Consider the following 24,421-nt stretch of genomic DNA (forward strand, 5'->3'; position numbering starts at 1 on the left):
GAATTGCAGCCGAGCCATTTAAAGCCCTAAAACATGATGCTGTTAAAGTGCTACTCTCAGTGTGCTAAGGAATTTGAAAACTCAGCAGTGGCCACTGAACTAGAAAGGGTCAGTTTTCATTCCAGCCCCAAAGAAGGGCAATGCCAAGGAATGTTCAAGCTACTGCACAATTGCACTCCTTTCACATTCCAGCAAGGTAATGCTCTAAATCCTTCAAGTTAGGCTTCAACAATATGTGAACCTAGAACTTCCAGATGTACAAGCTGGATTTAGAAAAGGCAGAGGAACCAGAGATCAAGTTGCCAAAATTTGTTGGATCATGGAGAAAGCAAAGGAGTTCCAGAAAAACACCTGCTTCTGCTTCATTGACTATACTAAAGTCTTTGACTGTGTGGATCACAACAAACTGTGGAAAATTCTTAAAGAGATGGGAATACCAGACCACCTTATCTGTCTCCTGAGAAACCTGTGTGCAGGTCAAGGAGCAACACTTAGAATTGGATATGGAACACCTGACTGGTTCACAATTGGGAAAGGAATACACAAGGCTATGTATTGTCCCCTTGCTTATTTAACTTCTATGCAGAGTACATCATGCGAAATGCTAAGCTGGATGAATCACAAGCTGGAATCAAGGTTGCTGAGAGAAGTATCAACAACCTCGGATATGCAGATGATACCACTGCAGTGGCAGAAAGTGAGAGGAACTAAAGACCCTCTTGATGAAGGTGAAAGAGGAGAGTGAAAGGTTGACTTTAAACTCAGCTTTCAAGAAACGAAGGTCATGGCATCTGTCCCATCACTTCATGGCAAATAGATGGGGAAAAAATTGATACAGTGACAGACTTTATTTTCTTGGGCTCCACAATCACTGTGGATGGTGACTGCAGCCATGGAATTAAAAGATGCTTGTTCCTTAGAAGGAATGCTATGACAAACCTAGACAGCATATTGAAAAGCAGAGACATCACTTTGCCAACAAAGGTCCATCTAGTCAAAGCTATGGTTTTTCAGTAGTCATGTATGGATGTGAGAGTTGGATCATAAAGAAGGCTGAGCACCAAAGAATTGATGCTTTTGAACTGTGGTGCTAGAGAAGACTTTTGAGAGTTCCTTGGACTGCATGGAGGTCAAGCCAGTCAATCCTAAAGGAAATCAACCTTGAATATTCATTGGAATGACTGATGCTGAGGCTCCAATATTTGGCCACCTCATGCGAAGAGCCAACTCATTGGAAAAGACCCTGATGCTGGGAAAGATTGAAGGCCAAATGATAGGGGTCAGCAGAGGATGAGATGATTAGATAGCATCATCAACTCAATGGACATGAATTTGAACAAACTCCAGGAGACAGTGGAGGACAAAGGAGCATGGTGTGCTGCAATTCATAGGGTTGCAAAGAGTCGGACACAACTTAGAGACTGAACAGCAACGATCAATACTGTGTGTGTGTCAGTCCCAATTTCCCAATTCATCCCCCACACACACCCCTTCCTCCTCGGTAGATATTTGTGTATCGACATAGGATCTTGTGACATTGCTTATTAGTTCATGTTTTATTTCTGGTTATTTTACAGAATGGTAGGATTTTTCCATAGAAACAATCATATCTTCTAATAATAAAGACAGTGTTACTTCCTACATTCCAGTCTTTGGGGGTTTTATTTCTTTTACTTATCTTATTGCATTGGTTGAAACTGCAATACAAGACAGCAGACATCCTTACCTCATTCCCACCATAAGGAATATGCATCCACTTTTTTACCGTTGGGTGTGACATGAGATATAGATATTTCATAGGTGTCCTTTATCAGATTGAGGATCAGAGTTCTTTTTGTCAAATGGTCTTTGACAAAATTCTCTGTTAAATTTTGCCAGATGTTCTTTGTGTACCTACTGAGATGGGTTGAGGAAGTTTCTTTTTATTCTTAGTTTTCTAAAGGTTGTTTTCTCAATATAAAGTGAAAAGTGAAAGTGAAGTCACTCAATCATGTCCGATTCTTTGCGACCCCATGGACAGTAGCCTGCACCAGGCTCCTCCGTCCATGGGATTTTCTAGGCAAGAGTACTGGAGTGGGTTGCCATTTCCTTCTCCATATATAAACAGGTGTTAAGTTTTGTTACGTGTTCTTTCTGCATCTGCTGGGATGACATGATTTTTTTTTCTCCTTTATTCTGTTAAGATAGTGAATTATAGTGACTGATTTTCAAATGCTAAAACAGCTTTGCATTTCTGGGATAATTCCACTTGTATTCTCAGGAAGTATTCCTAGGAAAATATTTGGGAAGAAATTTAACAAGAGGTATACAGATCCTCTACTCTGATATAAGATGTATTCTCCTTTTATATATTGCTCTATTTTATTTGTAATAATATGTCAAGGAGTTTTTGTATCCATGCTTATATGGGATGTTGGCTTACGCCATTTTTCTTGTGATGTCTTTGTCAAGTTTTTATAAAATATATTGGGAGGTTTGCTTTTTTCTCTATTTTCTAAAAGGTTTTATGTAATTTGGGTATTGCTACTGCTGCTGCTAAGTCACTTCAGTCATGTCTGACCCTGTGCGACCCCATAGACAGCAGCCCACCAGGCTTCTCTGTCCCTGGGATTCTCCAGGCAAGAGTACCTATATTCATTTGTGTGTAATGTATTTCTTGATATGCTCAAGGTTAAGTTTATCATGGTACCTTTTTTTTTGATCTTGGGTTTGGTTTCCTGTTCCTTCTCTTCTTCCTTCTCTTGGATTCATTGGATAAATTTTGTATTCTATTTTATTTCTTCTATTGACTCTTTTACCTCTACTTTTTAGCATAACTTTTAGTTGGTTGTTATACTTCACTATGTATCCTTAACCTTTTTTTTTTAATTACAAGCTTTCTTTTTTTGAAGATCCAATTAAAAAAGCAAAGTTGTGTGAAAAGCAGGAAGAGTTCCCCCATATTCCCTCCCTATACACTCACACAGCCTCCCCCACCATCAACATCCTGTCTTAGAGCTTTACATACATTGTAATCAGTGAGCAACACTGACGCGTCATTGTCAACCAAAGTCCATAGTTAATATCAGGGTTCAATCTTTGTGGTATACAGTCTGGGTTTTCAGATGCATAATGGCCTGCATCCACCACTACAGAGTCATACAGAGTAGTTTCTCTGCCCTAAAAATTCTCTGTGCTTCACCTGTTCATCTGTCCTTTCCCCTGGACCCCTGGCAACTACGAATCTTTTTAATGTCTTCATAGTGTTCTTGCCTGGAGAATCCAAGGGACGGGGGAGCCTGGTGGGTTGCCCTCCATGGGGTCGCACAGAGTCGGACACGACTGAAGTGACTTAGCAGTGATGCCTTTTCCAGAATATCTATAGTTGGTATCATACAGTCTGCAGCCTTTTCAGATTGATTTCCTTCACTGAGGAAGTTTCCTTTATACCTTGTCATAGCGTCATAGCTCATGTCTTCTTAGTGTTGATTAACGTTCCATGAATATCCTGTAGTTTGTTTATTCCTTCACCTACTGAAGGAGGTCTTGAGTGAGTCAAAGTCTGGGCCACTATGAACAGAGCTGCTGTAAACATTTGGGTGAATGTTGCCATTGGTTTTCTCCTGTATTTATTTCCTTCTTGGGTGCACTGGCTCTTCTTTGCTGTGTGCAATGAGAGAGGGCTGCTCTCTGGCTGTGGTGTGTGGGCTTCTTATTGCGGTGACTTCTCTTCTTGCAGAGCCACAGGCTCTAGGGTGCTCCGGCTTCAGTAGTTGGGGTGCATGGGCTTAGTTGCATCAAGGCATGTGGAATCATCCCAGGGATTGAACCTGTGTTCCCTGTACTGGCGGGTGGATTCTTAATCACTGGACCACCAGGGAAGCCCAGTCATTTGTCTTTTATTGATCTTGGATCCAGGATTCTTCTTCTTCTGCCTTCTTGTGGGTTTCAATTGTTTGGGGTAAATACCCAGGAGTGCAGTTGCTCAATCGTGCATTTAATTTTTTAAGAAACCACCAAACTACCTTCCAAAGTGACTGTACTATTTTGCATTTCCACCAGCAATGAATGAGAGTTCCTGTTGCCCCGCATCCTCACTAGTATTTGGTGGTGTTGGTGTTTTTGATGTTTTTTTTTTTTTTTTGCTATTTTTCAATTCTAATAGGTGTGAGTGGTATCTCATTATGGTTTTAATTTGCACTTCCCTGATGCTATTGAGCATCTTTTCATATGGTTACTTGCCACGTGGATATCTTTTGCTCTTGAACTGTCTTTTCAGATCTTTGCCCATTTTTAAATCATCCTTAACTTTTTAGTCTATTTAAAATTAACGTTGTACCACTTCACATAAAAAGTAAGGACTTTTTAACATAGAATTCCTCCCCACAACCTTTGAGCTATTGCCGCAGTTCACTTTCAGTTCAGTTCAGTTCAGTTCAGTTCAGTCGCTCAGTCGTGTCCAACTCTTTGCGACGCCATGAATCGCAGCACGCCAGGCCTCCCTGTCCATCACCAACTCCCGGAGTTCACTCAGACTCACGTCCATCGAGTCAGTGATGCCATCCAGCCATCTCATCCTCTGTCGTCCTCTTCTCCTCCTGCCAGCATCAGAGTCTTTTCCAATGAGTCAGCTCTTCGCATGAGGTGGCCAAAGTACTGGAGTTTCAGCTTCAGCATCATTCCCTCCAAAGAAATCCCAGGGTTGATCTCCTTCAGAATGGACTGGTTGGATCTCCTTGCAGTCCAAGGGACTCTCAAGAGTCTTCTCCAACACCACAGCTCAAAAGCATCAATTCTTTGGTGCTCAGCTTTCTTCACAGTCCAACTCTCACATCCATACATGACGTCTATGCTATACACTGAATGCTTGTGTCCCCCCAAAATTCACACGTTGAGATCCTAACCACCAGTGTGATGGCATTTGGGGGGGGGGGCCTTTGGATGCTGAGTAGGTCATGAGAGTGGAGCCCTTATGAATAGACTTCAGTTCAGTTCAGTTCAGTTCAGTCGCTCAGTCATGTCCGACTCTTTGCGACCCCATGAATCGCAACACGCCAGGCCTCCCTGTCCATCACCAACTCCTGGAGTTCACTCAGACTCACATCCATCGAGTCAGTGATGCCATCCAGCCATCTCATCCTCTGTCGTCCCCTTTTCCTCCTGCCCCCAATCCCTCCCAGCATCAGAGTCTTTTCCAATGAGTCAGCTCTTCGCATGAGGTGGCCCAAGTACTGGAGTTTCAATGAACAGGATTAGTGCCCTTATAAAGGAGATCCAGTATTCTTGCCTGGGAAATCCCATGGACAGAGGATCCTGGTGGGCTGCAGTCCACGGGGCCACAAAAAGTCAGACATGACTTAGCGACTAAACAACGAAAGAGACCTCAGAGAGCTCCCTCGTCCCTTCTGCCCTGTGAGGACAGTGGAGCAGTGGCCATCTATGTGCCTGGCAGTGGGCCCTCCCCAGACACTGACTCTGCTGGTGCCGTGATCTTGGACTTCAGCCCCAACACTGTGAGAAGCAAATGTCTGTTGTTTACAACCCACTGAGTCTCTGGGCGTCTGTTCCAGCAGACGGAGCAACTAAGACAATTTACATCCATTATAAACTCCATAATACAGTATTGAGATTTTTAAACAGCCAGCTGTCTTTTGAAGAAATGATTAAAAGAAACTTAAAGATAATTTTTTTTGCCAATTCTGCTGCTTTTTTCCTTTTCCTGTAGATTCCAACTCCTGAGTAGTGTTACAGCCCTTCAGCCTGAAATCTTTCTTTTTTCTTTTAACATTTCCTGAAGTACAAACTGCTAGTGACTAATTCTCTCAGCTTTTGCCTCTCTGAATTTGCCTCTGTTTTGCCCTCATTTTGAAATCTTTTTCAGGGTATAGGTTGCTGCAATCAGGGTTTTGTTTTGTTTTTGTATTTAGAAGGAGTCTAAAGATGTCCATTTTTTTTCTGGCTTCCACTGTTTCTGATGAGAAGTCAGCTTTTATTGTTTCATTTTGTTGTTATTGTTCAGTTGCTCAGTTGTGTTCAGCTCTTTGCGATCCCATGCACTGCAGCATGCTTCCATGGGGGCAGGACAGCCAGCTTCCCCGTCCTTCACCGTCTCCCTGAGTTTGCTCAGACTCGTGTCCATTGAATCCATGATGCCATCCAGCTGGCTCATCTTCCGTCATTGTTCCCCTGCAAAGGTGTCCCGTTTCTCTGGACACTTTGAAGGTGTTTTTCCTTTATCCGTGGGCTTCAGCACTTAGACCCTGCTTTGCCCTCATTTTCTTCTGGCTTATCCTGCTTGGTGTTCTTTGTTGAGCTTCCATGGTGTATAAATTTGTTTTCATTAAATTTGTAAACATTGTCACAATTATTTCATGAAGTGTATTTTATGCTCCATTCTCTCCCCTTTCTTTCTGAGACTAGTTACATGTAGTTAGAACATTTGTTCTTATCCCTCAAGTGACTGGCTCTGTTATTTTTTTAATGTTCTTTTCTTTCCGCTCTTCAGATTGGAGAGTTCCTGATGATGGATCCTCAATTTCCCTGACTGTTCTTCTTCAAACTGCTATAAGCCCATCCATGATTTTTTAATGTCAGATATATTTTTAAATTCAACAATGTCATGTTCTTGCTTGTAGATTCTCCTCTTAAGATCCCCTATCTGTTTACCACTCACTAGCATCTTTGCGTTTAGTTTTTGGGTGTACTGCATGCTCAGTCACGCAGTCCTGTCTGACTCTTTGTGACCGCATGGACTGTAGCCCACCAGAGTCCTCTGTCCATGGAATTTTTCAGGCAAGAATATTGGAGCTGATTTCCATTTTCTCCTCCTAGGGATCTTCCCAACCCAGGGATAAAACCCCCACCTCCCATGTTGGCATGCAAATTCTTTACCACTGAGCCACCTAGTTGGCCAAAAAGTTCTTTTGTATTTTCCCATAAGATGTTATGGAAAAACCTCCATGAACTTTCTGACTAACCCAATACTTATAATTGCCACATGAAAGGCAATTATAAGTACATGCTCATTTCAACCTCTGTGTCATCTGGGGTTTTTTTATTTTTAATTTATCTTGTGCAGCCTCTACAATTATGCAGCAGATGGGGGAGAACCTTTGGTTCTGCTCAGTTTCTGATAGAGTTTTGCAAGAGTCCTCCTGTCAGTCCTCCTGTCAGATGAGGCCTCCATCATCCATCACCTTCTTCGATCAGAGTTGACCCTAAGAGACTTCTTGCTGACACCCATCTTCTGGGGTCATTTTGCACACCGTCAAAGCCCAGACACAGTGGTCCACGGTGGACTCCCTGTGGCCTCACCGTAATGCTACTTTCCCACAGGGTGTCCTATCACCAAGACACATGAGGTTATCACATAATGGACAAAGTCCCGCCAGCATGTACCGTCAGTCAGCGGCTACTTCTCAGCTTCAGATTCCTCTGAGGGTGTCCTTCTCTCTTCTCACCATCATACCATGGTGGCAGAGGGCGGGGGTATGTTCTCAGAGAGGAGGCCAGTATGCAGAATGTCTTTGCCCTCATGGGTCAGCGAGACACTGCCCATCTTCATTTTTTTTATGTTGATGCCTTTTAACTTTTATTGTTAATTTATTTTATTGGCGTATAGTTGCTTTACAGTGCTGTGCTAGTTTCTTCTGTGTATCAAAGTGAATCAGTCACATGTATACGTATATCCCCGTTTTCTGGATTTCCTTCCTATTTAGGTCACCGCAGAGCATTGAGTAAAGTTCCCTGTGCTCTACAGTAGGTTCTCATTAGTTACGTTTTTTCTGCATAGTAGCGTATATATGCCAGTCTCAGTCTCCCGTTTCATCCCACCCCACCTTCCACCCTCGCTGTGTTGCAAATAAGTTCATCTATTTTTATAGATTCCACACATATGCATTAACAGACAATATTTGCTTTTCTCTTACATTTTTAGTGATAAAAGGTACAATTCACAAAGAAGATAGACATCATAAACCATTAGACACTTAAGAACAGAGAAACAAAGGTACATAAAGCAAAAATCAGAAGAAATATAAGGGAAAAGAAAAAGATATATAATCACAGGCGACACTGCCCGTCTTTGCAGCCCACGTGGGAACATGCCTGGGGTGCACCAGGGGGTCTGGCCGAGTCACACCGAGGCTTTCTCGCTACATCAGCAGCCGCTTCAGGCTCTTAGGAGCCTTACATGATCAGCATGTACAAACCATTCAGAACAGTGTCTGGAATCTAGGAAGTGCTCCATAAAGACTGCCGTGGTTGTTGCAATCATGAAACAATAAAGTTGCATTGCTGTCTGTCCCAGGAGCTACTCCCTCTGAGACATTTTTCTCAAAAACTGAGCCTAAAGGGAGAGGAGGGCAAAGGGAGGAATTGTGCCCAGACATCTGAGGTCAGACTCAGCTATGCAGAGCTCGAATCCCAGCTCCAGAACGGAAGGGGACACAGTCCAGTTCCTGCCGCCGAGGGCTGGCGGGTCTGCAGCGAGCCTGCAAGGGCTCAGCCAAGACAGCTATGTAGGAGACACTCTCCCCACATCAGATACGGTCGCCAGGGCCCCAGGGTCCCCTTCGCTTTCTTTGTCTCATCAGAATGGCTACCAGGAAGTGAAAGCATCTAGACGAAGCCACACTGAGCATCGCCTGGAACATCCCTTTGGCCGCCAATAGCCGAGGGTGATTTCTTGGCAGGACAAACAGAGGAAACGGTGCTTGTCCCTTTAAGCAGGGAGGCCAGGCCACTGTTCATCATCCCACTTTATTGTGCTCCTGGGCTGTAAAGGAAGCGCCCTCCTTCTGCTCTTTGTTTTATGACCTCCATAAACAGCGAATTGCCATGACTGTGCCCGGGGCTAGAATGGCCTCGCTGGCTGGAGGGGCCAGGAGAGCAAAAGTGGAGCAGAGGTGAGTCCCCCCCTTCTTCCCTGGAGAGGGGCAATGCCACCCTCAGAAGGAGGGGTGGGAGGGGACAGACAGGAAGTCCCCTCCCGGCCCTACCTACACACAGCTCTGGAAATAAATGCACCCCCAATATTCAGGGTCTCAGATGGGGGTGATTTTCTCTAATGCAAAAGCAAAACGTGCCCTTATGAAGGAATATCCATGTTTTTAGAAAAAGCTTTGGGAGGGAGTCAGTTAAGTATATTTTTTGAAGGGTGCTCAGGGCTTTGGGTGAGACGGATAAAGTGAGACAGTTTGTGCATCATACTGACAGCATGGAGACACAGTAAAAATATTGTGCAACACTTATACAGATGTATCAGGAGAGACTGGGACTCACGGTGGACTCCAGGCAGCACACACGTGCCCACAGGTGTTACTCATGACGCTGTTGGGGGTTGAGTTTCCAGAACCCGTGCCGATGTCCCCAGGCCGCCTCCCTGCAGACACAGTGTGGGGCCAGAGTGTTATTAGGGCTGTGGTTGTCTCCCATTTGCCCTCAGGAAGGATGGTACATGTGCCAACCAGCCTGGGTGTGCGGAGGATGGAGGAATGGCCGTGGACAGTCCAGCGTTCTGTCCACTGTTCTGTGCCACCCAGCACGGCATGGAGAGAGCAGTACCTGTCCGCTGACTGGCCTAGCTGGCCAGGGCATCGCCTTCAGCTGACCTCTGAAGTAGGAATTGGAGGGTTTGGCTGTCTTGTCAATCAGTTAAACCTGACTTTTATGCCAGTCTGCGCTGCAGATTTGTCTGAAGCAAACAATTCCTGGAAGGGCTGGGAGAGGCGGAGGCGGGTTCCTTGAAGCGTGCACAGCAGCAGAGTCGGGCAGCAGCCTCTGGCACCGGGGGAAGGCAGGCATGGATGCTGTTCTGGCCACTCACGGGGGCAGCTGAAGAAACACCATGGGGAAGGGTACCCATCCTGCCAGCCCACAGGCAGAGTCCTGCCCACAACCCCCACTGGGCAACTCTGCACCAGTCTCCAGGGGGTGGGCTGCTCCTGATCCCTCAGTTCTGGCCCAAGTCAGGTTGAGGGCCACCCTGATAGAGAGCCACAGTCTGGAAATATCCATAAAACCCAGTTCAGATGCTGCCAGACTGCAAGATGGTTCTGGAACTAAACGCAACTGTTCCGTAATGGGTGGGAGACTCTGCTAGCCCCAGCATCTACCCAGCAGGGCCAGTTACCCAGGAGGTCAGCGGACGAGGCCCCCAGCATATTTAAGCCAGTCCTGTCTAGGTGTGAGCAGGGAGAGAGCAGCCCAGACCTGCAGAGGCTGGTGACGAGACCTCTGTGCTGACGGCTGACCGTTTGGCCTTCATTAAATCTTTGCCTTAGTTAAAGCCGTGGGCACTCATTAAATCGTGGTGAGCTTGGAGTAGCATCCTAGACATTCAGTAGCATGTCCTAGACCTGGGGACACTTCTGATGATACGTCAGCTGTTCTCACGGAGCAGAGTCTTCTCTGGAGAACACGTGGGTCACCCGTGGCCGTGGGCCGCCTCCGCCGCAGCCTCTATTCTGTGAACCAGCAGGCATTCTGCTGACTCCTGTTCTCTCAGTCTTACTTTCTCTCTCGGTTATCTCAGAAACTTCCAAAGGCTTTTCAACAGTCCAGTAGGACACCAGCATGACCCCTCGCAAAGACCCCCAGTCATGTCCAATCTTGAACTGCCAGCATCCCTGGTGTGGATGGTTATTATTATTATTTTGACAACAATGACATTTTGTGTTGGGGCATAGCCAGTTAACAATGTTGTGATAGTTTCAGGTGAACAGTGAAGGGACCCGCCATATATATACATGCTTCCATTCTCCCCCACCTCCCATCCAGGCTGGCACATGCCGTTGAGAAGAGTTCCATGTGCTATACAGCAGGTCTTGTTGGTTATCCATTTTAAATATAGCAGTGTGCACATGGTCTTCCCAGAGTCCTCAACTATCCCTTCCCCCACCCCGGCAACCATGAGTTCGTTTTCTAAGTCTGTGAGTCTCTTTCTCCTTGGTAAGTTAAGTTCGTTTGTATCATTTCTTTTTAGAGTCTCCATATGCGGGATGCCATGTGACATTTCTCCTTCTCTGTCTGGCTCACTTCACTCAGTATGACACTCTCTAGGTCCACTCATGTGGCTGCAAATGGCCTTATTTCATTCTTTTTAATGGCTGAGTAGTCTTCCACTGTGTGTATATATATATATATATATATATATATATATATACACCCCACCTTCTTTATCCATTCCTTTGTTGATGGACATTTAGGTGGTTTTAATGTCTTGGCCATTGTAAACAGTGCTTCAGTGAACATTGTGGAGAATGTATCTTTTCGGGCCATATTTTTCTCTGGATATATGCCCAGGAGTGGGATTGCAGGGTCTTATATGAGCTCTGTTTTTAGTTTTTTTAAGAACCTCCATACTGTTCTCCATAGGGGCTATACCAATTACATTCTGTGGCTGCTTATTCTTAAAGCTATCTAAAACTCTCAAAGCAGAAGCACTTGAATATACTTTAATTTTTAAAATTCTGTATATGCCACGCAGTATCTAGCAAAGAGTGGGTTTCCTACAAGTGGTGCTAGTGGTAAAGAACCCACCTGCCAATGCAGAAGAGATGGGGGTTCGATCCCTGGGTTGAGAAGAGCCCCTGGAGAAGGAAATCGCAACCCACTCCAGTATTCTTGCCTGGAGAATTCCATGGACAGAGGAGCCTGGTGGGCTACAGTCCATGGGGCCGCCAAGAGTCAGACATGACTGAGGTGACTTAGCACGCACATACATACTGTCAACTTTTCCTGATACAGTGTGGTTTGGCCACCAAAGTTGGGACTGACTCATATATGCAATTGAAAACTACTTGTTGCCCCTAAATCCAGGAATTTAGGGCTACCCGAGGCTTCCAGAGGCCCTGGGGAACTGAAAAGCACCTTCAGGACACTGTAGGAAGGATGCTGCGGCTTCTCAGCCTGGACATGGTTCCCTGCACCCCCCCCCAGAGTTCAGCCTGTCACCCCAGGGACCCTGAACACACCAGGGAAGGCACTCAAAGCAAGAGAAGGTTTCACAGAGCCCGTAGCTGCCAGCAACCCTCAGTGATAGAACAGCTGCTCAGTGACCATTAGTGATGGAACAACACCTGTGGATGCCAGGGTCCCTTAGTCATGTTTCAACACCTATGCCTGCTGCTGCTTGGAAGAAAAGCTATGACAAACCTAGACAGCATATTACAAAGCAGAGACATCACTTTACCGGAAAAGGTCCATAGAGTCAAAGCTGTGGTTTTTCTAGCAGTCATGTATGGATGTGAGAGTTGGACCATAAAGAAGGCTGAGCATCAGAGAATTGATGCTTTTGGATTGTGATGCTGGAGAAGACTCTTGAGAGTCCCTTGAACTGCAAGATTAAACCAGTCAATCCTAAAGGAAATCAATGCTGAATATTCATTGGAAGGACTAATGCTAAAACTGAAGCGCGGGTACTTTGGCCACCTGATGCAGAGCTGACTCACTGGAAAAGGCTGATGCTGGGAAAGGTTGAAGGCAAAAGGAGAAGGGGGTGGCAGAGGATGAGATGGTTAGGTAGCATCATCGACTTAATAGACATGAATCTGAGCAAACTCTGGGAGATAGTGGAGGATAGAGAAGCCTGGCGTGCTACAGTCCATAGGTAGCAAAGAGTCAGACACAACTTAGCAGCTGAACAACAATGGCTATTGGTGACCCTTAGTGACATAACAGCACCTGTGGCTGTCAGGGACCCTTAGTGACAGAATGACACCACCTGTGGATGCTGGCAACCTTTAATGACATAGTATAGCAGTGGTGACAGCTAAGGCAGGAGTGCGCACCACCGGCCAGGCTCTGCCCAGAGTATTCTACACACAATTTAAGTTCAGAACTCCCCTGGGAGGAAGCAGTGGCCTGCGGCAGGAATTCCAGTGCACTGGGGTGGGGCGGGGGAGGCACCCACTTCCTGAACAGGCTGTGTTTATGGATGTGTGGGTGTGGTTGGCCTTTTGCACAGAGGCATTTTTTTCTTTGCCCTTTCCCCTTACCCAGGAATGTAGATTGTGCAGGATCTGAAGAAGCAGCTCTGGGCGAAATTACAGAGATGGCAGCAGAATAAGTGCCATGACCTGGGCACCGGCACCCTGGGGCTCTCTCCCTGCCAGCTTACCTTTGTGCCTGTGCCCTTTCTGAAGACATCAGATTTGTTGACATGGGTGGCACATGGGCTGAGGTGTAGCTGTTACATGGACCGGCATGTGAATATCTGACCCTTGAATTCAGCCAGGAAAAGGAAGGTATGGGATGAAGTGCTTGAAGTAGAAATTAAATTTCAGCATCAAAATCCTGTGGTTAAGACTTCCAGTGCAGGAGGTGCAGTTAGAGCCCTGGTCGGAGAGCTAAGATCCCACACACCTCTCAGCCAAAGAATCGAAATGTAACACAGAAGTAATACTATAACAAATTCAATGAAGACTTAAAAAATAGTCCACATCAAAAAAAAAAAAAATCTTAAAAAAATCCTGTAATGTTCAAAGGAGCCCACCTCAAAAGACAAGGGAAAATTACTCCTTAACTTTTTCTTTCCATTCTATCTATTAAATTTTTTGTTAAACTTTTTTTTAAGTCATTATACAATCACATGCAGTTGTAAGAAAAAATGCAGAGACCCAGGCACCCCGTACCCTTTTTGCTGGTACGGTAACATCCTTCAGATGGCAGTAAGATCTCACCCCAGACACTGCTGCAGTCCAAGCACAGAGCATCTCGTCCCCCAAGGGGCCCTCGTGCTGTCCTTCTATGTTGTTCAGTGGCTAAGTTGTCGCCAACTGTTTGTGACCCTACAGACTGCAGCATGCCAGGCTTCGCTGTCCTTGACTGTCCTGGAGTCTGCTCAGATTCATGTCCATTGAGTCGGTGATGCCATCCAACCATCTCATCCTCTGTCACCCCCTTCTCTTCCTGCCTTCAGTCTTTCCCAGCATCAGGGTCTTTTCCAATGAGTCGGCTCTTTGCATCAGGTGACTAAAGTATTGGAGCTTCAGCTTCAGCATCAGTCCTCCAGTGAGTATTCAGGACTGATTTCCTTTAGGATTCACTGATTTGATCTTGCTGTCCAAGGGATTCTCAAGAGTCTTCTGTAGCACCACAGTTTGAAAGCATCAATTCTTTGGCACTCAAATTTCTTTTTGATCCAACTCTCACAGACATACCTGACTACTAGAAAAACTGTACCATTGACTATACAGACTTTTGTCAGCAAAGTGATGTCTCTGCTTTTTAATAGGCTGTCTAGGTTGGTCATAGCCTTCCTTCCAAGGAGCAAGTGTCTTTTCTATAGTGTCATCCAGATCCCTTTATCCACCGCCCCTTAACCCTTGACACTTACTAATCTGTTCTCCATCTCTATAGTTTTGTCATTTCAAGAATGTTGTATAAATGAGTGAGTTTGGGGATTGACTCAGCATAATTTTTTCACTCAGCATAATTCTCTAGAAATGCATCCAGGCTATTATGTGTATCACAAGTTCAATCTTTTTTATTACTGAGTAATATTTCATGGTGTGGCCGGAACACAGTTTGTTTATTCATTCATCTACTGAAGGGCATCTGGGTTGTTTCTGGTTTAGGGCAATTGAAAATAAAAACTGTTCTGAACATTGTGTACCGACTTCTGTGTAAACATAACCTGTCACTTCTCTGTCCCAGAGGGCAGGTGCAGGTCGTACAGTAATTGTATATTTAGTTTTGTTAAGAAACTGCCAAACCCTTTCCCAGAATAGCTGTTCTGGTTTACATTCCCACCAGCAGTGTGTGAGTAAGCTAGTTTCTCCACATCTTTTCCAGCATTTGGGGTTGTCACTTTTTTTATTTTTATTTTTTTAGCTTTTTTGATAAGTGTGCAGTGATATTTCAGTGTGGTTTCCTTTGCATTTCCCAATGACTCATGTAGCTCAGCATCTTTTCATGTGCTTATCATCCATCTGTATATTCTCTTCAGTAAAATGTCTGCTCATGGCAATCCCTGGTGGTCCAGTGGTTAGGACTCAGGGCGTTCACTGTGGGGGCTGGGATTCAATCCCTGATCAGGAACCAAGATCCCACAAGCCAAAACAAGCAGATGAATAAATGTCTGTGCCCTGCCCGTTTTCAAACTGAATTGTTCTGTTTTTTTTTACTGTTGAGTTCTTCCTATTCTTTTCACCGTCTGTTTTCAAGTCTTTGTCAGATACATGATTTGCAAATATTTTTTTCCCCAGACTATATACCTTTTAATCTCTTAGCAGAATTTTTCCCAAAGGAAAAGTTCTACCTTTGATAAAGTCCAGTTTATCAATTTTCCCTTTTATGGATTGTTTTTGTTGTCAAGTCTGAGAACCCTCTGCCTAGCCCAAGAATCTGAAGATTTTCCTCCATTTCTTTCTAAGTTTTATAGTTTCCTATTTTACATCTAGAGTCCACTTTGCCTTTGTCGTTGTTACCCAGTCACTAAGTCATGTCTGACTCTGTGACCCCATGGACTGCAGCATACCAGGCTTCCCTGTCCTTCACTATTTCCCGGAGCTTGCTCAAACTCATGTCCATTGAGTCCGTGATGCTATCCAGCCATCTCATTGTCTGTCAGCCCCTTCTCTTCCTGGCCTCAATCTTTCCCAGCATCAGGGTTATTTCCAATGAGTTGACTCTTTACATCAGGTGGCCGAAGTAGTGACACTTCAGCTTCAGCATCAGTCCTTCCAATGAATATTCAGGGTTGATTTCCTTTAGGATTGACTGCTTTAATCTCCTTGCAGTCCAAGGGACTCTCAAGAGTCTCCTCCAGGACCACAGTTCAAAAGCATCAATTCTTCAGTGCTCATGTTCTTTATGGTTCAACTCTCACACCCATACATAATTACTGGGCAAACCATAACTTTAACTCTACAGACCTTTGTCAGCAAAATGATATCTCTGTTTTTTAATATGCTGTCTAGGTTTGTCATAGCTTTCCTTCCAAGGAGCAAGTGTCTTTTAACTCCACAGATGCCTGCAGTCACCATCCACAGTGATTTTGGGGTCCAAGAAAATAAAATCTGTCACTGCTTCCACTTTTTCCCCATCTATTTGCCATGAAGTGATGGGACCAGATGCCGTGATCTTAGTCTGAATGTTGAGTTTTAAGCCAGCAATTTCACTCTCCTCTTTCACCCTCACAAGACTCTTATGAAAATGGTAGGTCTCACCATTTATATCTTTCTTTTACCAGAGTTTTGTAGTTTTCAACACACAACTTCATCATATGTTTTATTTACACTTAAGTTATTTGAATTTTTTCAAGTGTTTATAAATGGTGCTGTGATTTTAATTTCAGTGTCTACATGGTCATTGCTAATGTATATAAATACAGTCAATTTGTATATTTATCTTGTATACTGTGACCATGTTGAACTCACTTATTCTATTTTTATATTTTGCTGAATTCTAATTGCTGATATTTTGTTAAGAATCTTTGCATTCATATTAATGGCGGATATTGACTTGCAGTTTTCTTTTTTTGTTGTCTTTGTTAGATTTGGTATCAGGTTAATACTAGCTTCATAAAGTGAATCAAAAAACGTACCCTTCTCTTCTGTTGTCTAGAAGACATTGTTGAATTCTTGAAGGACTGATTCATTCTTCTCTAAATGTTTGGTAAAATTCTCCAGTGAAACCGTTTGCGCCTGGAAATTTCTTTGGAGGGATTTTTTTTAAATAAGGACAGTTTCCTTACGAGTTGCAGACTGTTCACATCGTGTGCTTCATGTTGGAGGAGTGCGGTGGGTCACACTTTTCTCGGATCTGGTCCATTTTTGTCCAGGATATCAAGATTCTGTGTTTAGAGTCATGTCTCGTGTTTCCTTGTTGCCCCTTTTGAGGTCTGCAAGGTCCGTAGTGCTGTCTCCCCTTTCATCCCAGACACTGGTGATCTGTGTCTTCTCTCTGTGTTTCTTAGTCTTGCCAGAGATTTGTCAATGTGTTGATATCTTTAAATAACCAGTCCTTTGTTTCATTGATTTCCTGTGTTGCTTTTCTGTTTTCTGTTTCACTGATTTCTGCTTTTTATTATATCCTTCCTTCTGCTGTCCTTGGGGGTTTATTTTTGCTTTTCTTTTTCTAGGTTCTTAGATTATGGCGTTAAGAGTTTCCCTCTCTGAGAATGCAAGCATACAGTGCTATAAACATTCCTCTCAGCACTGCTTTAGCTGTGTCCCACCGCTAAATTTTCATGTGTTGTATTTTCGTTCTCATTCTACTTGGCAGAAAACAACAAAATTCTGTAATGCAATTATCATTCGGTGTCTATTTTTGTATCCCTAAGATTTCCTCTTTGACCCATGTATTACTTAGAAGTGTGTCCTTTAGTTTCAAAGTGTTTGAAGATCTTTCTGTTACTGATTTCTAGTTTGATTCTCTTAAAGGTCACAAACCATACTCTGTTTGGTTGTGGTTCTTTTAAATTTGTTGTGGGTTTTGTGTGTGTGTGGACCAACCTATGGTCTATTTTGGTATATGCTTCATAGGCACAGGGCTTCCCTTGTGCCTCAGCTGGTAAAGAATCTGCCTGCAGTGCAGGAGACCTGGGTTTGATCCCTGGGTTGGGAAGATCCCATGGAAAAGGGAAAGGCTACCCACTCCAGTATTCTGGCCTAGAGAATTTCATGGACTGTAGAGTCCATGGAGTCGCAAAAAGTCAGACACACCTGAGCAACTTTGACTTCACTTCAGAGGCACCTGAAAAGAATGTGCATTCTGCAACTGTTGATGGACTTTTAAATATATCTCAAGACTGAGACAGACCACTAACTCTTCAAGGTTATGTGATACACTTTTGCCCAAGATTTCAGAGTAAGTGATCTAAAATACTACTACGTTCACCAAGGAGGCCTGTGAAGCCTTCTCACTGGTGGGTCTTGTCAATGGAGCCACCATTTTTCTTCCCTGGGGGGTCTGGTCCTCTCTGAAGGATAGAACTTTGATCAGCTCAACATGTGGCTCAATAAAGTTTCCTGGCTGACATTTTTAACCCTTGCATTTCCCAGAGATATGATGGGACATCGTTTTCCTTCTTCTCATCAAGTCATAGGATGCTAAAGCCGGAGGAAACCATGGGTCATCTGGCCTACTCTTTCCTTTGGCAGGTCCTAGAGGTTATTTTAGATTATTTTTTAAATACTTCTGTGAAATTAACATAAGTTATTATAGAAGTATATTAGATATAGAGAAACAAAAATAAGGAAAAAAGCTTATATATAATCTTACAACCAAAAAGTAACTACTATTATTATTTTGGAGTATACTCGCCCAAGTTTTAAGAAATGAAATCACACTGTATTATGACTTTCTTAGTTTTATAATAGGCATGAACATTTTTCTAAGATATTATTTCTAGTAGCAGAATATGTTTCCACAGTACAGATACACCATACCACATTTAAATGGTATAAGTGATGTCCATTTGATGGACATATAGGCCATTACAGTTTTCACTGTGTTAAATAACGTCGTGATGAACATCTTTTGTGTCCATATATGTGGTTTTTCCTAGAATTGGAAACAATAAATCAGAGCACGTGAACATTTTTAGCTTTTGAGCCCTGTTGCCAAATTGGATTATTGGGGATTTTGTTTGTCTGGACAGGCTTGGCTTGGTTTTGATTTGTGTCGGTTTTAGAAGCTATATGGAAGCTTACATGAGTTCAGGAGGAAGCCTTGTTTAGGTCCCCAGAGTTTTAGGGTGTGAACTAAACTGTCACCTGGAACCAAGGGGAGAGCCCACCCTTCCCAAGAGCATAGAGTGGCTGGAATGGTGCCATGCATTCCGCACCTTTCTATGAGGCATCCTGAACTGGGCCCGGTCAGGAAACAGGAAAATGGGCAGCTACATACAGCCTGGGGTCTGAACCTTGTAAACCCAGCCGCCCAGCCCAGTTTTATGTGCCAGGCAACAGAGGGACAAACTCGCTCACCCCAGCTGCTTCCTCTCTCTGGGACCTACCGTGAGAACAGTGTGTGTTGCACTCAAAATATGCCTTGAACTTTCCATCATAGTAATTGCCCCCATAAAATGGACCAGGTCACCGCATGAAAGTGTCCCGTATTTAAAGACCAGTCCTGCCTGCTTTTATGGCTGGTGCTGACTGCAGGAGGTTCACAGCCTAGCCACTCTGCTGAGGCACCACTGAGAGCTGTCCCAGGGGAAAGGGCCTCTGAAGCTGGACGGGAAACCTGAGGCCCAGGAGAGGCCCTGCTGCTGACCAGTGGCCAGAGCACCCCTCCTCCCAGGTACCCAGGCAGCTCCTGGGTACGGTGTTGGGGTTCAGCCCATGGTCCACAGAGTGCACCCTTTTCCATCAGTCTTTCTTTTCTCATCTGCAGAGAAAGAAGAACTGATCCAGAACGTGCTGACCCAGGTGGCAGAGCAGTTCTCAAGGTACAGAATCTGGATGCATCTTTTCCAGGGCTGGGTACTCTTTCTCTTCTTGGTGGGTGGGCCCTTTGCGTTGAGGCTATCTCAGCCGGCAGGCTCTCAGCCATCACTTCCCCGGAGAAGCTACCTGCCCGGTGGGGTCCTTTGGGGAATTCTGTGACTAAGCCAGCATGCCTGGGGTCCAGGAGATGCTCTCCTGCTGGTGCTTTCAGAGTAAGAACCCGTGTTGCTGAGAATGTCCTCAGCTGGCTCTTCTGGGGCGAGGACTTCAGCCTACAGGAACTGACAGCAGAGATCCCGTGTGGATCTCTGGCTCACTCTTCATTCTGAGTTATTCTGCAGTTCTGGAGTCAGTGCTTTGCGTTTTCTCAGTTACCTCCTATGGCACCTTACTGCCCCCGGGTAGTTGAAATGGGGAGAAGGCACAGGGTATTTTCTTAAAGCCCAAGAGTTGTTGAACTGAATGGGTTGGATCCCAGAGGAGGGCACACCAGCTGCCTAAGGTGTTCTCTGCCCAGTGGCACAGGGTGTGTGTTGGCGAGGTTGAGGGGTGGGGCGGGGGTGAGTGCTGGTCCATGCCAGGGGTGAGCAGAGAACCCAGGTCCTCCCCAGAGAGCATCTGCTCACTAGCCAGGTATGGGGAGTAATCATGCCCACTCTGTGTTCCGGTCTTAAAAAATACACCTTCGAGATAATTCCAGAGTGTGTCCTCTTCGTCCTCCCTGCCCGTCTCCAACTCCCAGGAGTTCCTTAAAAGCAACTCCTCTGTTTGGGCCCCTCACCAGCCCACCGTGGGCCTCACCATGGCAAGGAGCCGGCAGATGTTGACTGAACCTACTTTAACTTGGAGAATTTGAGGAGTTATGTTGTTTTGTTTTTTTCCTTCCCAGAGCTTTTAAAATCAACGAGCTGAAAGCTGAAGTTGCAAATCACTTGGCAGTGCTAGAGAAACGCGTCGAATGTGAGTGGCGTGTTGATGCCTTTTTGCTGATGTGTCTTTTAACCCTAGTTTAAATTAAGCCACTTAAGCCATGGTGCGTGATGATGGCAGGGGAGGTGAGGCTCAGAACGAATGTCTTGTCTTTGTGAAATACTCAGTACTTACCTTTGAAGTTAACAAAGGTTAGAAGAGTGATGAATCTTAAGCATTTTATTCTGTTTTAAAAGTAACCCAGTAACTCGCAACATGTTAGAAGTACACAGTAATTTGCAATAAGAGTGCAGAGGAAACCACGGGGCTTCCTAGACCGGGCCTGCCCGGAGAGGAACCTCTGCAGAAGAGCTTGTGTGTGTCCCTTTCTACATAAATGAGAACACAGCAACCCGTACTCTGTGGTTTCACAGTTTTAGGGGAAGATGTCTACTGAATGACCACCAAGGCCTGACTCAGTGATCAAGTAGCTAAAACTCCGGAAGATAACAACTTCCAGGCAGTCACCCTTTGTGTCCCACCCGTAAAATAAGAGGCAGTGCTTGAATTCCTTGTGGTCCACAATTCCCCGCCCAGGGCACAAAGAGATGGCTCTTTGTCAGTGTCAAGGCTAATGTCAAGGTTAATGGCTCCTGGGCACTGCATTTACTGACTTGCGGCGTGAGTAAACAGACTCCAGACATGAGGCTATCAGGATGGCATCGCAGCCTCTACCTGGCTAACTCATTGAAGGTCCGCTTTTCATACCTTGTATGAACTGCTTGGTTTTTTCCAAGAAAAAAAAAAATCACGATTGTGTCCAAAACCAATTCGCCTAAAGAACTTGAATCGTGATTTACAGTCACCCTTTTCAAAGTGCAGCAGCGTTTTTTAAATCCATTTGGTCATTAGAGCTGCAAAAACAGTTCTACCTTGTCCATTGACAGTGAAAGAGCCAAAGAGATTAAGCGACCTGCTTGAGTTCATTCAGCAAATTGGAAAAGTAAATACCGTAAAGAAGGCTGAGCATCGAAGAATTGATGCTTCTGAACTGTGGCGTTAGAAAAGACTCTTGAGAGTCCCTTGGACTGCAAGGAGATCAAACCAGTCAATCCTAAAGGAAATCAGTCCTGAATATTCATTGGAAGGACTGATGTTGAAGCTGAAGCTCCAGTATTTTGGCCACCTGATAGGAAAAACTGACTCACTGGAAAAGACTGATGCTGGGAAAGATTGAGGGAAAGAGGGGAAGGAGTCAACAGAGGATGAGATGGCTGGATGGCGTCATCAATTCAATGGACATTAGTTTGAGCAAACTCCAGGAGATAGTGAAGGACAGGGAAGCCTGGCATTGTGCAATTTATGGGGTTGCAAAGAGTTGAACAAGACTTAGTGACTGAACAACAAGCCCTGACATCCTAGGGCTTTCACCAGCACCTTTCACCATGAGAAGCTGGGGATTTGAGGGGAAGCTCAAGGAAGAGCAGTTTAGAAAGCTGCTGTAGCAGCTGGCCTTGTAGCCACTGCCACAGACACCAGTTGTGGCCATATTGAGCAGAAAAGAGGTTTTGCCTCTGAGGAATTAGGCGGGGGTGGGGGGGGTCCCCTGGGTGCTGAGAGTGTCAGGACGAGGCTCCTCAGTAGCTGTACAGCAGGAGCAATGCCCCATACCCCACATAGAGCTGATGTTGTGAGGACTCGGATCTGGCAGATCTGAGCCCCAGGTGTACAGTATCCCCAGCATCCCAAGATCAGTGTCGGGACCCCCCCATAGCTCGTGGCCACTGCTGCAAACATCAGCTGCAGGTCCAGAGTCTGGACAGAACGGACCCCATGCCCACACACAACACACACACACCCCGCGCCCTACCCCTGCCCACTGTAGGGAAGGCCAGAGAAACTGAGTATGTTAGTTTCCTGTGGCTGTCATGTCAAAGCACCCAAACTAGGTGGTTGGAACAACAGAAATGAATTCTCCCGCAGTCTGGAGGCCAGATGCCGAGGTCAAGGTGCCGCAGGGCCAGTTCCTCCTGGAGGGACCCTGTCCCGAGCCTGCTATGGCTCCCAGGCTGCCCACGGGCTTGGCGTGTGGCCGTCACTGCACTCAGCCTCCCCCTGCCCTCCTTTGCACTCAGGTCTCCCCTACCTTCCCGCATCAGGCACCTCTCTCTGGATTTTGAGCCCACCCTCACCCAGGACGATCCGCTCTCAGGATCCATCTCCTGAACAAGTCACACTTGCATTCTGGGGATCAGGATGTGAGCCTCTCCCTTCTTCAGTTGCTCAGTCATGTCCGACTCTTTGCAGCCCATGGACTGCTGAATGCCAGGTTCCTCTGCCCTTCACCATCTCCTGGAGTTTGTTCAAACTCATGTCCATTTAGTCGGTGATGCCATCCAGCCATCACGTCCTCTGTCGTCCCCTTCTCCTCCTGCCTTCAATCTTTGCCAGCATCAGGATCTTTTCCAATGAGTTGGCTCTTCACATGAGGTGGCCAAAGGATTGGAGAAGCAGCTTCAGCATCAGTCTTTCCAATGAATATTCAGAGTTGATTTCCTTTAAGATTGACTGGTTTGATCTCCTTGCAGTCCAAGGGACCTTGAAGAGTCTCCTCCAGCACCACAGTTCAAAAGCATCGGTCTTCAGCACTCAGCCTTCTTTATGGTCCAGCTCTCACATCCGTACATGACTACTGGAAAACCATAGCTTTGACTCTATAGACCTTTGTTGGCAAAGTGATGTCTCTGCTTTTTATTACACTCTCTAGATTCATCATAGCTTTTCCCCATGTCATTGCCTGTCTCTTACGGGGGCACAATTCAACCCACTGCTGTGAGCGTTTGCTGTTTCATCTTCTGCAGTGGGAGGCAAGCCCCACTTCCCACCAAGCCCCATGGGGTAGAACTGTCCACACGTGGGAAGTGGTTCAGGCAGAGATCACAAAAAGCGTTCACTGCTGAGTCACTGCCTACACTTAAGAGAAGAGCCGTCTTCCAGTCACCACCTGGGGAGCAGATGCCTGGCGGGTGGAGGGGGGCGGCAGGTGCCTCCTGCTTCATCCTCCTCTCCTCCAGCTCCACTGGCCCCTCCCTGTACAGAAGCCAGCCCCAGGCCTTCCATTCTTTGTACACAGGCGGGTTAAAGAAGCCGTTAATTAATTTTCAGAACTCCTGCCGAGAGCTGTGAGACCGAGGGCTTCCGGTCTCTGGCCATGAGAGCAGCAATCAGGCAGAGAAGTGTCTGTATTTTGCCTTCAAGTGGCTCGTGGATTGAGGACCGTTAAAGGACAGAGCCCCAGTAACCGTCTCCCCGGCCTGTCCTTGCCCCAAATCCTCCAGAACTAGCTCGAATCTCCTCCTGGGGCTCTTGTGTGAAACACGGGAGTCACACCCATGCATACAGGTTACCTGGAAGACTCAGTCCAGGCTCTCGAGATCGCAGTTACTCATGTTTTCACTAGTTGTGTTCATTCTGGCACCGGAGACCTGGGCCCTGAATGGGAGGGATGGAGGGGGCTTGCATTTCTCAGGGGGAGGGGAGGGTCAGGGTTAGGGTTCCAGGCGCTTTGGTCAGCTGGATCGTTGGGGTTGGGGGGCCCTCTGGGCTTTGGGTTACCCCCAGCCCCATCTTAGTACCTCTGCCCATGTCAGCCCCCAGCACCCCCACCTCCTCCTGGCTGCCCACCATGCACAGGAATGTGGGGGCTCACACACCGCAGGAGGTGGGTCTTGTGCCCCTTGAACTCCACTTGGCTTTAGGCCTGTCCTCTCCTGGCGCTTGTGGCTGACCGCTCCCTGGCTCCCCAGGCTCCACCGTTAACACGGAAATGACCACAGTTGCCTCACCTGAGCTGAACCCCCAGGGCAGGAGGGTATGAGTTCCAAAGAGCTGCCCAGACGTAGCATCTGTGCCTCCCCCAAAGACATCCCAGGGACCCTGGAATCGGACAGGGGAGGCCCTCTGGACAGGGATCTGGCCGTCAGACCTCTGCCATCAGTCACTTGGGGAACTAGTCACCCCAGCCTCTCAGAAGGTCAGTTCCAACCCTGCACTGCTGCCAGAATCAAGTCAGCCTGTGAAGGCTGCCAGGCTGCTCCACTAGGCCACACGTGGACACACACACACACACATACACA

The 24,421-nt window shown here is 45.9% G+C and overlaps 1 protein-coding gene across 4 annotated transcripts in view; it reads left to right on the plus strand.

The window, feature by feature from the left end:
* PDE9A (phosphodiesterase 9A) overlaps positions 1-24,421 on the plus strand; it is a 106,928-nt gene that overhangs the window by 51,599 nt on the left and 30,908 nt on the right. For 2 of the 4 annotated variants that reach the window (XM_069581692.1, XM_069581701.1), the window contains exons 5-6: positions 19,324-19,378; positions 20,266-20,336. In XM_069581692.1, coding sequence (XP_069437793.1) covers positions 19,324-19,378; positions 20,266-20,336 — 126 coding nt within the window. Of the gene's footprint in view, positions 1-8,446; positions 8,886-19,323; positions 19,379-20,265; positions 20,337-24,421 lie in introns of those variants that run through there. The other 2 variants (XM_069581721.1, XM_069581711.1) reach the window with 2 other exon arrangements.

The sequence above is a fragment of the Ovis canadensis genome, chromosome 1 (genome assembly GCF_042477335.2).
Source record: "Ovis canadensis isolate MfBH-ARS-UI-01 breed Bighorn chromosome 1, ARS-UI_OviCan_v2, whole genome shotgun sequence".
NCBI lineage: Eukaryota > Metazoa > Chordata > Mammalia > Artiodactyla > Bovidae > Ovis > Ovis canadensis.